Consider the following 12,819-nt stretch of genomic DNA (forward strand, 5'->3'; position numbering starts at 1 on the left):
TCATACTTCCTGAATTCTACTCTGTTCAAGCAACAGGTTTAAGTTATTTTCCTGAAATCCGGCAGCTCTTGAAAAAGGTGCCTTTTAAAACATTTCCTCACATTATGATTAATTCCAAATTGGCCTTGACTGTTGGAGATCAGTTCAGAACTATATCATTTATTTAATTTAATTTAATTTATCTAAATAGTATTCTGGTAATTTTTTTCTCCTCCTTCTGATATAGATCTGGTATTTTAATTCTACCATTACTTTGCTATGATTTAACATCTGGAAAAAAACCAAACCACTTTAGAACTGTATGTACAATTGTTCATTAATGGACAATTAATTGCTGCCTAAAAATCTTGCAAATTAAGCAACATGTAATGCAATACAGTAACACATTTCCTGTACAAACCCTCATGTTCTCCAAAAACAGTTTCCTGTTCCTAGGATAAACAATATTACTACTAATTTTATTCACCAGGACTTACGTCAATCTCAAAATACAACCCTTGTAAATGCAACTGGAGATTTTGAAGTGGTGTCTTAACTTTCTTGCCTGTTAATTTTTCTTCTTTCTCAAGAGGTTCCTTTTCATTGTGACCAAAGCATTAATGTGTGAATGGGTTTTCCTAGTCTCCTCCCAAACCCTTTCAAACATACTAGATAAGAATGAATTTGTCACTGATATGTTCAGGGGCCTACAATTACTGTTGCTGTCTCTGTGATGAGCCTGTGAGTTTGCTGCAACCTCTGCAGCTGGAAAAGGAATATGCCACTGATTGGACTTGCCAGTTACTTGTGCTCTGCTTTCTCCTAAGCCTGGACTGCGCTGCATGACACAGGGGACTGCATCCCAGCTCCTTTTTGAGCTAATACTACCCAAAACTACAGTTGGACTACCACTGTGCTGAGGAAGTATTTCCCCTCTCCCAGACTTCTGTTCCTCTAAATCCTTGAAGTTAAAAGTCCCTTCTTTCTGATAACTGTATACAAAAGCAAATTTCTGCCTTCTGAATCTACCTTTGCTACAGCCCAGCACACACCTCATATTGCCTCAACAGCCACTTTGACTTCAGGTTTCTGAAGAACAGCCCACTTTGTAATTCTGAAGTCTCCTAATTATGGTTTGAATGTCATAAACATCACAGCACCAAGAACATGGTCCCTCATCCTTTCTCCAGATTGGCTGCTTCCACAAGCATCTTCCACCTCTAGAGGCTATATTCTGCTTCTCCAGTTTTACTGGAAAGCTGGAGGGATTTGTTTTGTAAATGACTTGAGCTATATTATGGGAACAGATGCACCTCATAAATTCAGGCCCTCTGATTTCGTTCTTGTTGATGAATGCTGCTGCCTTTGTTGAATGACGATGCAGGTTTCTTCACACCTTTTATTTTGGAGCTCATGCTCAGCAACTAAGCAGCTGAGGCAAGTATTGTCTGATGGACTCAGACATTCATTTAAGGAACATATTCCATGTTCTTTGACAAGAAATAAGAATCATAGAGACATGCTGAAAGCTTTTATTTTCAGGACTGACTTGAAGAGGAAAGCTGGAATATTTAGGATTTACTGAAGTCATGGCTGGATGAGAATAATCTTTCATGTTCTTCTGGTTGAAGAGATTGAGTCATATGTAAGGACTGTAGTATATCCAGATAGGGGCTAAATTTAAAGTGTTTTCACGGACATAGTGGCCTGTGGAATGGATGCAACATTAGAAGCTTCCCTGTAACTTCTGAGATACAATTTAAAGATATGGAAAGGGGTAATAGATGGGAATAGAGCACAGCATGGAGCAGCGTAGTCCATCATAGGCAGAGAGGTTTTACATGTGCTATCTAAGACAAAGGAAAGAATGAAGAAGAATGATTTTGCCCATTTAGAGTAGCCATTACAAGTCATGTATGAGGAGTGCTGTTTGTAGCATCACAGGAAGAACCTTAAGATACAGTGAAGCCCTGGACACATGAACAGAGTTTTGCCATGCTTCTGCACGGTCTGTCACAATCCAAATGAGAAGCCAATGGAGAAGCTGATATGTTCGCATGCAAACTATTTTATGATTATGTGGTTTTCACCATTTGAGGGCAGGAAGTGATAGAGCCTAACAAGAGAGCTTAACAGTTACTACAGAATGTAAGACTCAATTAAGAGATCTGCAAAATACTGTGTGACTAAAGATGTGTGAAGATCACAGACTGTTTTGAACTGAAAGACAGACAAACAAAATGATAGTGGGTAGAAATAAACCAGGTAGAAGATGCAGATTGAAAGAGATAAGGACAGCAGGCTGAAAAGAAGGATAATGAGGGCATTGAAAGGCAATGCTAAATTTAGCAAGACTTTTAAACAGATGACCAAAGTTACTTTGCCTTCTGCAGATTTTCCCTCAAAGTACAACCCTGAAGACTTTTGATTCTCACATTTTAAGACTGTATATTGTCTGTATCTCAAAACATGCTGTAGCACACTGTGCATCTTCCTGCACAGAAACATACTGCAAACTCTTGATCTAAATTAGATCTGACATTTCCAAGGGTATGTTCAAACCTAGCTTAGAAACATGTCAGAATTTTTTTTCTTTTCTTATAGCTTTAAAAAAAAAAATAAATTACTGTTATTACAAATCCTGATGTTGCAACTTCTGTGATCACTACAAAAAATGTTTTCCATCTGTGTTCCTCCCCACGAAATCCATGCGACCTTCTCACACAAGCTACCCCACTGCTGCTCGCACCGCTTCAGCACGTAAAGGATCCTAATTGTTGAGACGCATTGCTCTGACCCACAGCGGTTAGCAGCTGACTCATTCTGTTGAGAACCAACTGCAAGAGTAGCATCCCATTTTTCAGCAACAAAATTACTGCTAAAGAAAAAAAAAAAATTAAAAAATCAACCTCTACAGAAATCGTTAGTTGGTTGTATGTTACTACCACAAAAGAAATTGAAGCTTTAATAGAAGAGTGATTAGAAAAGACATGAAATTTTTAAAATATATTGTACAAGAAATGATTACAGAAATAAGCTCCTAGTATCCTGTGTCAATAGAGAGAACACACACACACAAACTAAGAGACAGAAAGACAATATGCAGTACAAAAATTTTATTGACATGAGTTTGGGATGATTGTTTTACATATAAAGGTGAAGCGTTAGGAAACAGTTAGGTAATCCTTCTCTCTTCCAGGCTTAATTTGAGAAGAATGCTACTTTGTAAATTATAGGCATGACCATGTTACTGTCCATAGCTCCCCAAACCATCTCCTGGGAGCCCATCAGAAGGCATCTAAGTCTGATCCAAGAAAACTACACACGTTCCTCTGCCTACCAGGTGAGGTATCGAGACAACAAGTGTTTCCACATTATTACAGTCCACAAGTATGTAACTGTAGCTACTGTCAGGAAAGCCTAGGAAAATACTCCCTTTGTAGAAACTCTCCCTCATGGGAATATGATCTACCTCTGTAGTGAGGGGGAAATGATAAAGACTTAATTTTAACTGCAACTCAAGTATCATTTCACAGCAATTACATCTTAAAGCCACAACAGAAATTGATAATTACATAGTAACTTATGTTACCGCTACTACATTATCTCTGATAATACTGTAGTTAAGCTTGTGCTCAAATTCCTTTACAGTAAAATCTGTTTATGTAAAACACTATTATTTCTTGGATACTCTTAAAACACTAATGAAGTATATAAAAGTTTTTACAGTATACAAGAAAAAACTAAGTTAATAAATGATCACATTTTCTTCAATTCTATCAAAGAATAAGAGTCTGAGAAAAATAACTTTTATTGCATTTTAATTTCTCAATCTCTTTCCTTTTTTAAAAGATAAAAGTTATAACAGAAATTCATGACATTTTAGATGAAGAGAAGCTTGGGAGAAACAAAATCACAATTCAGCAGGCAGATGATGGCGAAATCAAAGTATTTAATATGGCTTGTAGCTGAAAGTAATTGATCTGCATTTCCAATCATTGGTTATTGCCACATTCCATTAATTGTTCATTAAGTGAAGATAAAAACATGTCTTTAAAATGCATGTACAATAGCTTTAAGCCATTGCTGTACATATTGTGCAACTCATCTGAATGCAGTTTAACACGTGAACTTAATATTTATGTACAGTATATACACAGACAGAATCCTGTGGTAATACCCCTGAAGATTATCATTTAAACGAGTAATTTTCATAATAAAAGAAAAAAAAAAAAATCTATGAAGGTGGCAAAACTGCCCATTTCTGAAGTTCAAATCAATATAATTTCCACCTGATTTACATAGAAATAAAACTGTGGTCCTGTACAAACTTTACATTACAGGGAAACAGTTTATTTTTAAAAAAATATTTACATATTTGAGTACTTGGTTCTTTGCAATAGAGATTATATGAACACAGAAAATTGTATGGTAGGCAAGTTTATTTATTAGGTTTTTCTATTTGTTCTTTTTTGTGCAAATTCCAAATCTCTCTTTTTGTGTTATTATCTGCCTCTATTTGCCTTGTATTACTGCTGCTGCTTTTTTTAGTATTCTGAGAAGGCTGGGTGACTTTACTTCTAGGAACAGGAAGAAAAGATTTAACTCTTGAAACACCCAACTCTGTCTTTGATCTACTGTTGCTGCTTTCCACAGTTCGACTGCTGCTGAGAGGACGCATTCCATCCTATGAATAAACAAATTTTTCTGTATTAATAATTATTGCCATTTGACCTGAAAAACAACCAACCAACCCTACCAGCCCCAGAGAACCTTTGTTATTTACAAGTCTTCTGCAGTTTAATATGACCACTTCTTACTACTTGGTGAGCAAACTATGGCATTTTTTTGCTTCTTTGACTGAAAGGCAAGCAATATCATCGAGATCTTACAACACCAAAATAAGTCAACAGGGTTTTTGCACTGCCATTGAAAAAAACTTAAATTTGATTCTCAGATGTCTCAATTTCAGGAGTACCCAAATAAAAAAATACATGTTCTTTCTTTCATTATTGTGGAAAAATGACAGCTGCAGCCACAGCTAAAAGGGAAAAATAGAAGATTAGGTAGTTATGAGCAAAGAATCCAGCTTTACAGATTCAGTAAAGATACTCAGTTTTTTTGTACCATCAAGGCCATAAATAAAACAACATCATCATGATGAAAATAATACTTCAAGAATAGAAGCTGAAATACTAGTTACATTTTTATCCATAATCTTATAGACTGGTTTCTTATAAATTAGAGTTTAGCATCTCAAATTATTTATGCTAAGAAGCTACATTCTTAAAAACTGGTCTATACTATATTCACTCACTTCAATTTAGATATCTGAACTGCCAAAGTCAGGTATGTTGTCACTTTTTGTTCCTTTATAGTCAAAGAGAAAGAGGTTAGTTAAGCCATTTTATGATGGTCACTAACATATATCTTTCATGAGAGATGCTTACCTTTCCACTGACAGGAAAGAGAATTAGGACCCTATCATGAACAATATTAAAAAGTTGATTTTCACCATCAGCTGCTACTCCTCATATAAAGGTTGATGGTATGAAAATTTATTAATCCTTTTTAATCAATTTGTTTGTTTGTATACTGGATCAAAGATTTTGCATCTCAGGTTTCTCTTTCTCCTTCACATACTTGAAAACAGTTTTTCTTCCAGGCAATTAAATAAAATACAATTATGGGTATGTTGAACCTTTAAGTAATTTGTCTTATTACTGTTGATAAGATCTCTTCTACTTACTGAGTTTTGCTTTTGTTACCTAAAGAATTCTACTTACCTTCCAAAAAGGATGCTTTTCTAATCTCAAACTTTTTTTTAAACACCAGTTCTTGCATAGGTTTATTATTGTTACAACTGCCCCTAAAAGTTTGACTTCTGCTTCCAAACTAAGACTGTGCTCTTCTAGATTTTTGATAAATCTTCTGTAGTAATGACTAAATTTAGAAACAAAGCTTACCGTTCTATTAGATCTCCTTCCTCTCTAGCAAAAGGTTGGATTGTGTTTCCTTCATTTTGGCCAACATTTTCCCACAAAGATATGGAAAATCCCTTTTTTTTTTTTTTATTCTGTATAAAATCGTTTGACTAAGTTCTTCATAAAACTCAAAGATAGCTAGATCATCTTTACATTGTTAGAAGGAATTTTAAAAGGAAAAAGTTCACTAGGAAAAATTTACAGTAGGAACAGGTAGGTCAGCTTACCAAATTATACAGGCATCACTACTATGTGAAACTCTGATTTGCAATGTCAGAAATTAATGTGTTTAGAGAAATACTTAAAAGCAGTATATCTAAATGTGAATCTGAAGTGTTAAAACTGTTTCCATTAGCAGAGACAGTTTCCTGGATTTTAAATAAAATTACAGAAAATATTCTAACATTTTGCGTATTTTGATATGAAAAAACAGGAAGGGTGGTAAATCATCTCATCCAGCTTTAGCTACTTCATTGTACCTGCAGAAAATAGACAGTGTCTCTAGAAAACAGTTTATCACAGTCAGACAAAAGCATCTGGACTGGGCTCTAGAGGACCCCTATCAAGAGAATATAGATGATTCTGCCCTGGCCAAGCTTAATTGAGCTGTGTGCTCAGAAGCTCTCTTGATGTTCAAAAACACAAAGAGCAAGACAGAAAAGGGAAAATAACAACAGAGAAAGCAATATTTTGTACTTTATTACCCAAAGAATTAAAACTAAGCAGGATATAATTACATCTTCATATTCAGTGGGGATGTTAGCACTCACAATTATTTGAATTTCTCAAAGAAAGAAGATAGTGGACCTATTATATCTTGCAGTAGTATTCAGCTTACCTTTCCACTCTGAAACAGCTCTGAAGACAGTAAAGTTTGTTTACATTTAGACTATTTTTTTCCCCAGAATCACCAAACTTAAAACACAGGATTTCTTTTGATTTCTCATAAATAATATAGCAAGACAAGTGTATATTACAATAAATAGCTAGGTAGAAAAATGAAACTGAATGCTCCTTTGAAAAAAAAAAAAGCTATTCTTCACAAACTCCAGTAAGGTATCTTCTCAAAATTTCTACCACTGAGACCCCTTTGACACCAGAACAGCTCAATTCTACTTAAATAACAACACATAGGAAAACAGTGGTTTGAAATCATATATATATGGGTAATCACTACCAAAAAAAATGGTAGGGAAAAAAAAACAGGAGCCAGCAATTTTACATCAAGAATTTTAAAAAATTTTGCGCTTTTGCAACCTTACTAAATAACATTAATTGTGGGGAAAAAAATTAATCCGGGGCTTTTAATTCTCTCAATATCTGATGCAAATGACTTATAATGTCAAAGTAATGTCAACAATACTTGCCCTAGGGAGATGGCTTTATGTAAACATGAAAACAGAAGCAAATACATCCATTGTTTAATAAATCTTTAGTTTCCATTAGGACACATGGTAGAAACTTGGCATGGTGTACCTAGCAAGTTTCCTAAGAATCATGACAGTTTATTCTTGTAATAAACAGGGCACTGGAACACTAATTCTTTGGATCCAATCAGGAATTCAGATTCTGGAGAAACTCAAGATACCTTCCCTATCTTACAACAAAACTTGTTTCACCTACCTTTTGTGCTGTTGTGTTACTTGGGTTAGTACCACTTGCTGAAAATACAGGATTGTTCTGAGAGTTGTTGAACATCAATAACTCATCTTTAGAATCTGCAATCTAAAAAAAAAAATGGGGAATTTTTTAGTTATTCAAAGCAGAGATTGTGTTTCAATTTGCCAAATTATGTAGCCTCGATTTTATTTTCATTTAGTTTCTGTGCCATGCAATTCATAAATATCCAAAGAATGATTAAAATATCTTTCCTCGAGTGTGTTTGTAGGAGATGGGAGATAGAGATTTCACACTGAATATTATCAGAGGAAGATTAAACATACATTTTCAGAGCAATACTATTCAGTGAACCCTAAGGTGAGTTTCCCATTACATTTTATCCAGCCCCTAGAATACCACAGAAAAGAATGATCCTTTTCCTCCTGCCATGTTTCTTCCCTGTTATTTTCCATCAGACCTTGTGACCATGCAATAGCAGATAGGTCTGATCAGCCTTCCGTCCTCACTGAAAACTAGGAATTTTATCCTGAGGCAAGCTGATCCAGTTCAACTCTGCAACTGCAAAAGTACTCAATCCCAATGTAACAGAGGCAGCAGGAACATGTTTGAGTGAAAGGGCAAATTCGAGAATAGAAGTACTTATTCTGATGGCAGCCTGAAATTACATTACACAAAGAAAACATGCAATAGCACCATTACTTCTGTAAGTCTGTACCAAGCAGCTAGGAATTAACAACAGAAATTCCAGCCATAGATGGTTCCACCCATGGTGAGGAAACTGAACAAAAGACAGTGACATCTATCTTCTTCCTTATCTAACCCATATTTCCTTGAATTGTCAACAACAAGCAATTACATGTCATTAAACACAATTTTAAGTTGGTTACCATTTCTTTAAGCACATCCCATTCTTTGAAGGATAGATATAGTAAATCTCTTCTGATTAGCTTGCCAGCTTGGTGCCTATGACTCATGCAAGCACTGTAAATACTTCAAAAAAACCCCAATACAAAACAAAACACCATAATAAAGGATTTCATTAAATAGATTGAAAAATCTTCCCAAACACAGTTGGGTTTTTTTTAATACAAACTTGGTTGACTTCTAAGAATAAACAGAATACTTAATAAAGCAAAACGAATAGACCTGCTGTTCAGGGAGATCCTAGAGGATGTAATAGCTTAAGACTGACTCTAGCTGTGTTTGAAAAGATACGGAACCGCTGCTCTGGTGTGTATGCAGCCTGCTGTCACACCCACCTACTGCAGCTGTGCTAAAGGAAAGAAGGAAATGAATAAACAGCTACAGCTACAGAGAGAGCTGGATGCTTTTGGTGTAGAAGGAAAAATGAGAGAGATCCACGGCCCCACGCTCTGCTCCAACAGGCCTCCCATAACCACCTACAACCCATTCCAGCATAGAACTTAGCCCCAAACCTATGAGCCTTACGAGCATCCTTCACCCTCTTCTGCCACTGTTAAGGAAGAATGAAGCCAATCCATGCTTTCTTGCTTGGGCAGCAAACTGCAGTTTTGCTACACAGCAGAGGAGCTTTGAGACTGTTCTGTGATGGCTAATGAGCTTACATTAAAGAAACCAAATGTGCAATGCATATTAGGAAAAACTTTCTATGGCTTTAAGACTGCAAAACAGTTTCCCAGTGGAAGCAATGATAGCATGAAAGATAACATGGGGAATAATAATGCAGAGAAAGCTATTGTTGCTAGCATTTATGAACTTAAAAATTTCAGTCTCAACTGCAAAAATCTCTATGAGAAAAAATAGTGAAAGTGTAATTTAAAATAATGTATATTAAACCAGAATACTTACACTTAAATGTATAATTTATTAGTTGACTTTGGCTTATTCCCCAAAAATTTAATAAGTTTATTCAGTTCAAGCAATGCTTGTAAATTAAAAATTTATTTTAAACTTGTAGCAAACAACTGCATATGGTAATGACATAAATTATTTAAAAACGTTGTGTTTACCTTGCTTATATCAGGCTCAGATTTGCTGGAACACATACTTTGAAGTTCCTGCACAAGATCTACTTCATCATCAGAACCAAGGGACAGCCTTTGCTCCAGATTTGACGTTCTCAATTGATCCTTCTCCGAAGATCTGGTTAAAAAAACCCAACATATGTAGAGAACAATTATAATTATGCTATGAAACAAATTTTTAAATTAAGTATTATACAGACCTGAAAAATAGTAATTTCTTTCCGAATGACCTTTACTACCAGAAACAGAAAGAAAATAACATCTAATTAAGTAGCAGCACTAGTTGTCAATATTGTTATATTATAATAGATCTTCATTCTATTCAAATTATTTCCATTCTGACATTTTAACAAAGGATTCTTCTGCCTACTATCTTCAGAGGTTCTCCACTTTTTAAGATGGAGCAATCAATTTCATTCCACTCTGTTTTGGACTTAATTCTAAACACTTAACCCCTGGCATACTGAAAGCATAAATATTCTATACTCTCCGTGCTTGTGAATATGGTAGAACCAAGGTTTCAAACTGAAGCAAAGTCGCAAATGCAATTCCCTCTGGCTAATTCGTATGCTTTCTTAGAGAAATTTGTATAATTTTGACTAAAGTGCATGTACTATACCATTTTGAATTGCTATGCAAAAAGAGCCAGAGGAGTTTTTAAAATATAATGTCAGGTGAGAAAAGCATATGGTTGGCTTTTCATGGGAGAGTAAGTGTTACATAATAATCTTAAGTCATAGACTATTCTGCTACATAAAAAAATATGTAGTGCTGCAAGGCTTGAATTACAGAAATAGATTCTAAAGCTATATTGAAGTACAACTTGTTTTGAAGTACAATTTGTTTTGGATTTGTATTAAAGTACAAATTTTATTTTCTCTCAGAAATGAAATTAAAAAGGATTATTTTCTTCAAATGTACAACCCAAACATTACCAAACATTCATCTATTCATTATAATGAGCTGGTTTACAACACAATTTTATCATCTTTATATTGTTTGATATGTGTTACAAATACCAGAAAGTACAACTTACTTTGTGGCAAGAGAAGCTCTTTTCCTACAGTTTGGTTGCAACACAGTCTTAGACTTTATACCTGCACAAAAGAGAGACTGACTTATTAGTGTGTTGCCATGTGCATTGATTTCTTTATTCTAAAATCTGTGATAAACAGGGAAAAAGTGTTCCCATTTTACTGGCTAATTATATCAATAGATTCTGTGAAATATCAGAATACATCCCTTGAAATTGTTCAGAGTAGCATTAGGAACTGCTAAAATGGCAAATGGGGCATGGGTTGCCCAAGCTTTTGTGGAAGACAGAACATGTCTGTGAAAGGCACTTGAACCACCCTTACTGGTTCTCTCAAAGAGAAATCACTTGTCAACAGGGAGATATTTATGTTTGCTTCAAACAACTTGTAATCAGTAACAACATTTGATTCTCATAGTCAGAAATGGAAGGCTACTAAAATTAAATTCATCATTCCATTTTTTACTTATATTCAGATATGAACTGGACTCTAAGAACATTTTCAGATACAAGATACAGTATCAACCATCCTACTTCAGGTTATATGCATTTGATTTTTTAAATGCTCTTAGCGGGATTAGATAAATTCACAATTCAGATGGAGAACTAGTAATCAAAATCAGGACAGAGTTGTAGTTCAGAAAAAGCAGACTTCTTTATGAACAAGAGCTGAAGAAATGAATAGCTCAATTTAACATTACATAGTATCAGGCATCAAGTATTTCAGTCTTTTATATATGAATTAACTGAGGCTAGAATCTTACTGTTTCTAAAGTGTGTGTAAGCCTCTCTCTCTCTAAATACCTTCCTAACTCTTCTGTCTGAAGGAGCTACCTTCATTTTCTGAGAGCAAAATGAGTAATTTGATTTTGTCCTCTAGTTTTCCTGCGCAATATTCTATTCCATTATAGTATTCCTCAGTTTTCCTTCTTGACATATGTATGCTTTTAGAAGAATGATATATTGCTTCTGCACATATTTGGACATTATCCCTGTGTAGTTGTTAGATGGCTTTTGATCTTGAGGTGAAAAGACATTTCAAAAGTATCAACTATTAATATAACTTTCAGATTTATACACACACATAGACCCAGTCATATAAAGCCTTCTTTATAAAATAGCATTCTGAAAATTATGTGAAAGCGTCTTGAAAACTTTACAGTATCTATGACTACATAGAATTTTTGCATTTATTTTTTTCAATTAAAGTGATAATCAAACAAAAAAAAAATCTTCAATTTAAAACCAAAGATCTCTTCCTTCCACTACAGGGCTTCCAGATTATTCTAATCCATTTAACTAAACAGACTGAATAAGAGATGCATGATCTGAGGATGCATGCATTAATTTATTTTTACTTCAAGTCAAACAATAGTAATTATGGTAGTGAAGCTATAAAGTATGTGTAAAAAATTCCAAAAAGTAGGTATACTCTAAATTAGGTGCAGACTAAGGAGTACCAATCAAGTAATTAAGCGTTCTCTCAATCGATATTGAAGAATGATAGAGCATCATTCTGTGCAACATGAGGTGAAACCACCGCTTAATCTTCCACCATCTGAGCCAAAGCTTACCTCATTATCAGACAATAGGAAGGGCATTAGAACAAACAAACAAACAAACAAACAAACAAAAATTAATTAGGATACCTCACAGTTACAAAGAAATAATTTGGGGGGAAAAAGTAAACAATTTTTTACGGGTAAACATAAACATGCATGTCATTTAATTAAGAATTATTAGTTCATGATATAGAAGAAAAGTCAGATTCATATCTATGCAGCTTAAACCCCCACACCTTCTTTCAGAATTGAAAATAAAAAGCTTTACCTTCCGTATTTGTCTCCTGCTTATTCCATGACTGGGAGGATAAATGGCCTGACTTTTTGCGAGGACTTGTGCTCACTTTTCTCCAAGAAGCATTCTCACCTCTTTTCTTACCACAATTTTTGTAGCTTGAAACCACGGATAAAGGAAAATTTCCTCCCTTAAAATCTGCTATATAATTATCTAGCTCTGAAACAAAAGTAGAACAATGTTAAGAAGTGACTGTTGCAAAAGCAAGTCTGACTACCTTATACAACTACTTAGTTTAATGACTCTAAATGCTTTTACACACACTTCCCATCATAACTACAGTTATGTTTTGTGGAAGTTTTAAAAAAGGAATCAACCAAATAAAAGCCCGCCTTTGGCA

The 12,819-nt window shown here is 34.7% G+C and overlaps 1 protein-coding gene across 2 annotated transcripts in view; it reads right to left on the reverse strand.

The window, feature by feature from the left end:
• Nucleotides 1–3,080: 3,080 nt before the first annotated feature.
• Nucleotides 3,081–12,819, reverse strand: part of CTTNBP2 (cortactin binding protein 2) — an 82,603-nt gene continuing 72,864 nt past the window's right edge. For both annotated transcript variants that reach the window (XM_026866261.1, XM_026866268.1), the window contains exons 19-23: nt 12,453–12,638; nt 10,626–10,686; nt 9,575–9,707; nt 7,587–7,688; nt 3,081–4,666 (exon numbers count right to left, since the gene is read on the reverse strand). In XM_026866261.1, coding sequence (XP_026722062.1) covers nt 4,421–4,666; nt 7,587–7,688; nt 9,575–9,707; nt 10,626–10,686; nt 12,453–12,638 — 728 coding nt within the window. In that variant the 3' untranslated portion in view covers nt 3,081–4,420. The remainder of the gene's footprint in view (nt 4,667–7,586; nt 7,689–9,574; nt 9,708–10,625; nt 10,687–12,452; nt 12,639–12,819) is intronic.

Source organism: Athene cunicularia, assembly GCF_003259725.1.
Source record: "Athene cunicularia isolate RWA chromosome 1 unlocalized genomic scaffold, athCun1 chr1_part2, whole genome shotgun sequence".
Taxonomy (NCBI): domain Eukaryota; kingdom Metazoa; phylum Chordata; class Aves; order Strigiformes; family Strigidae; genus Athene; species Athene cunicularia.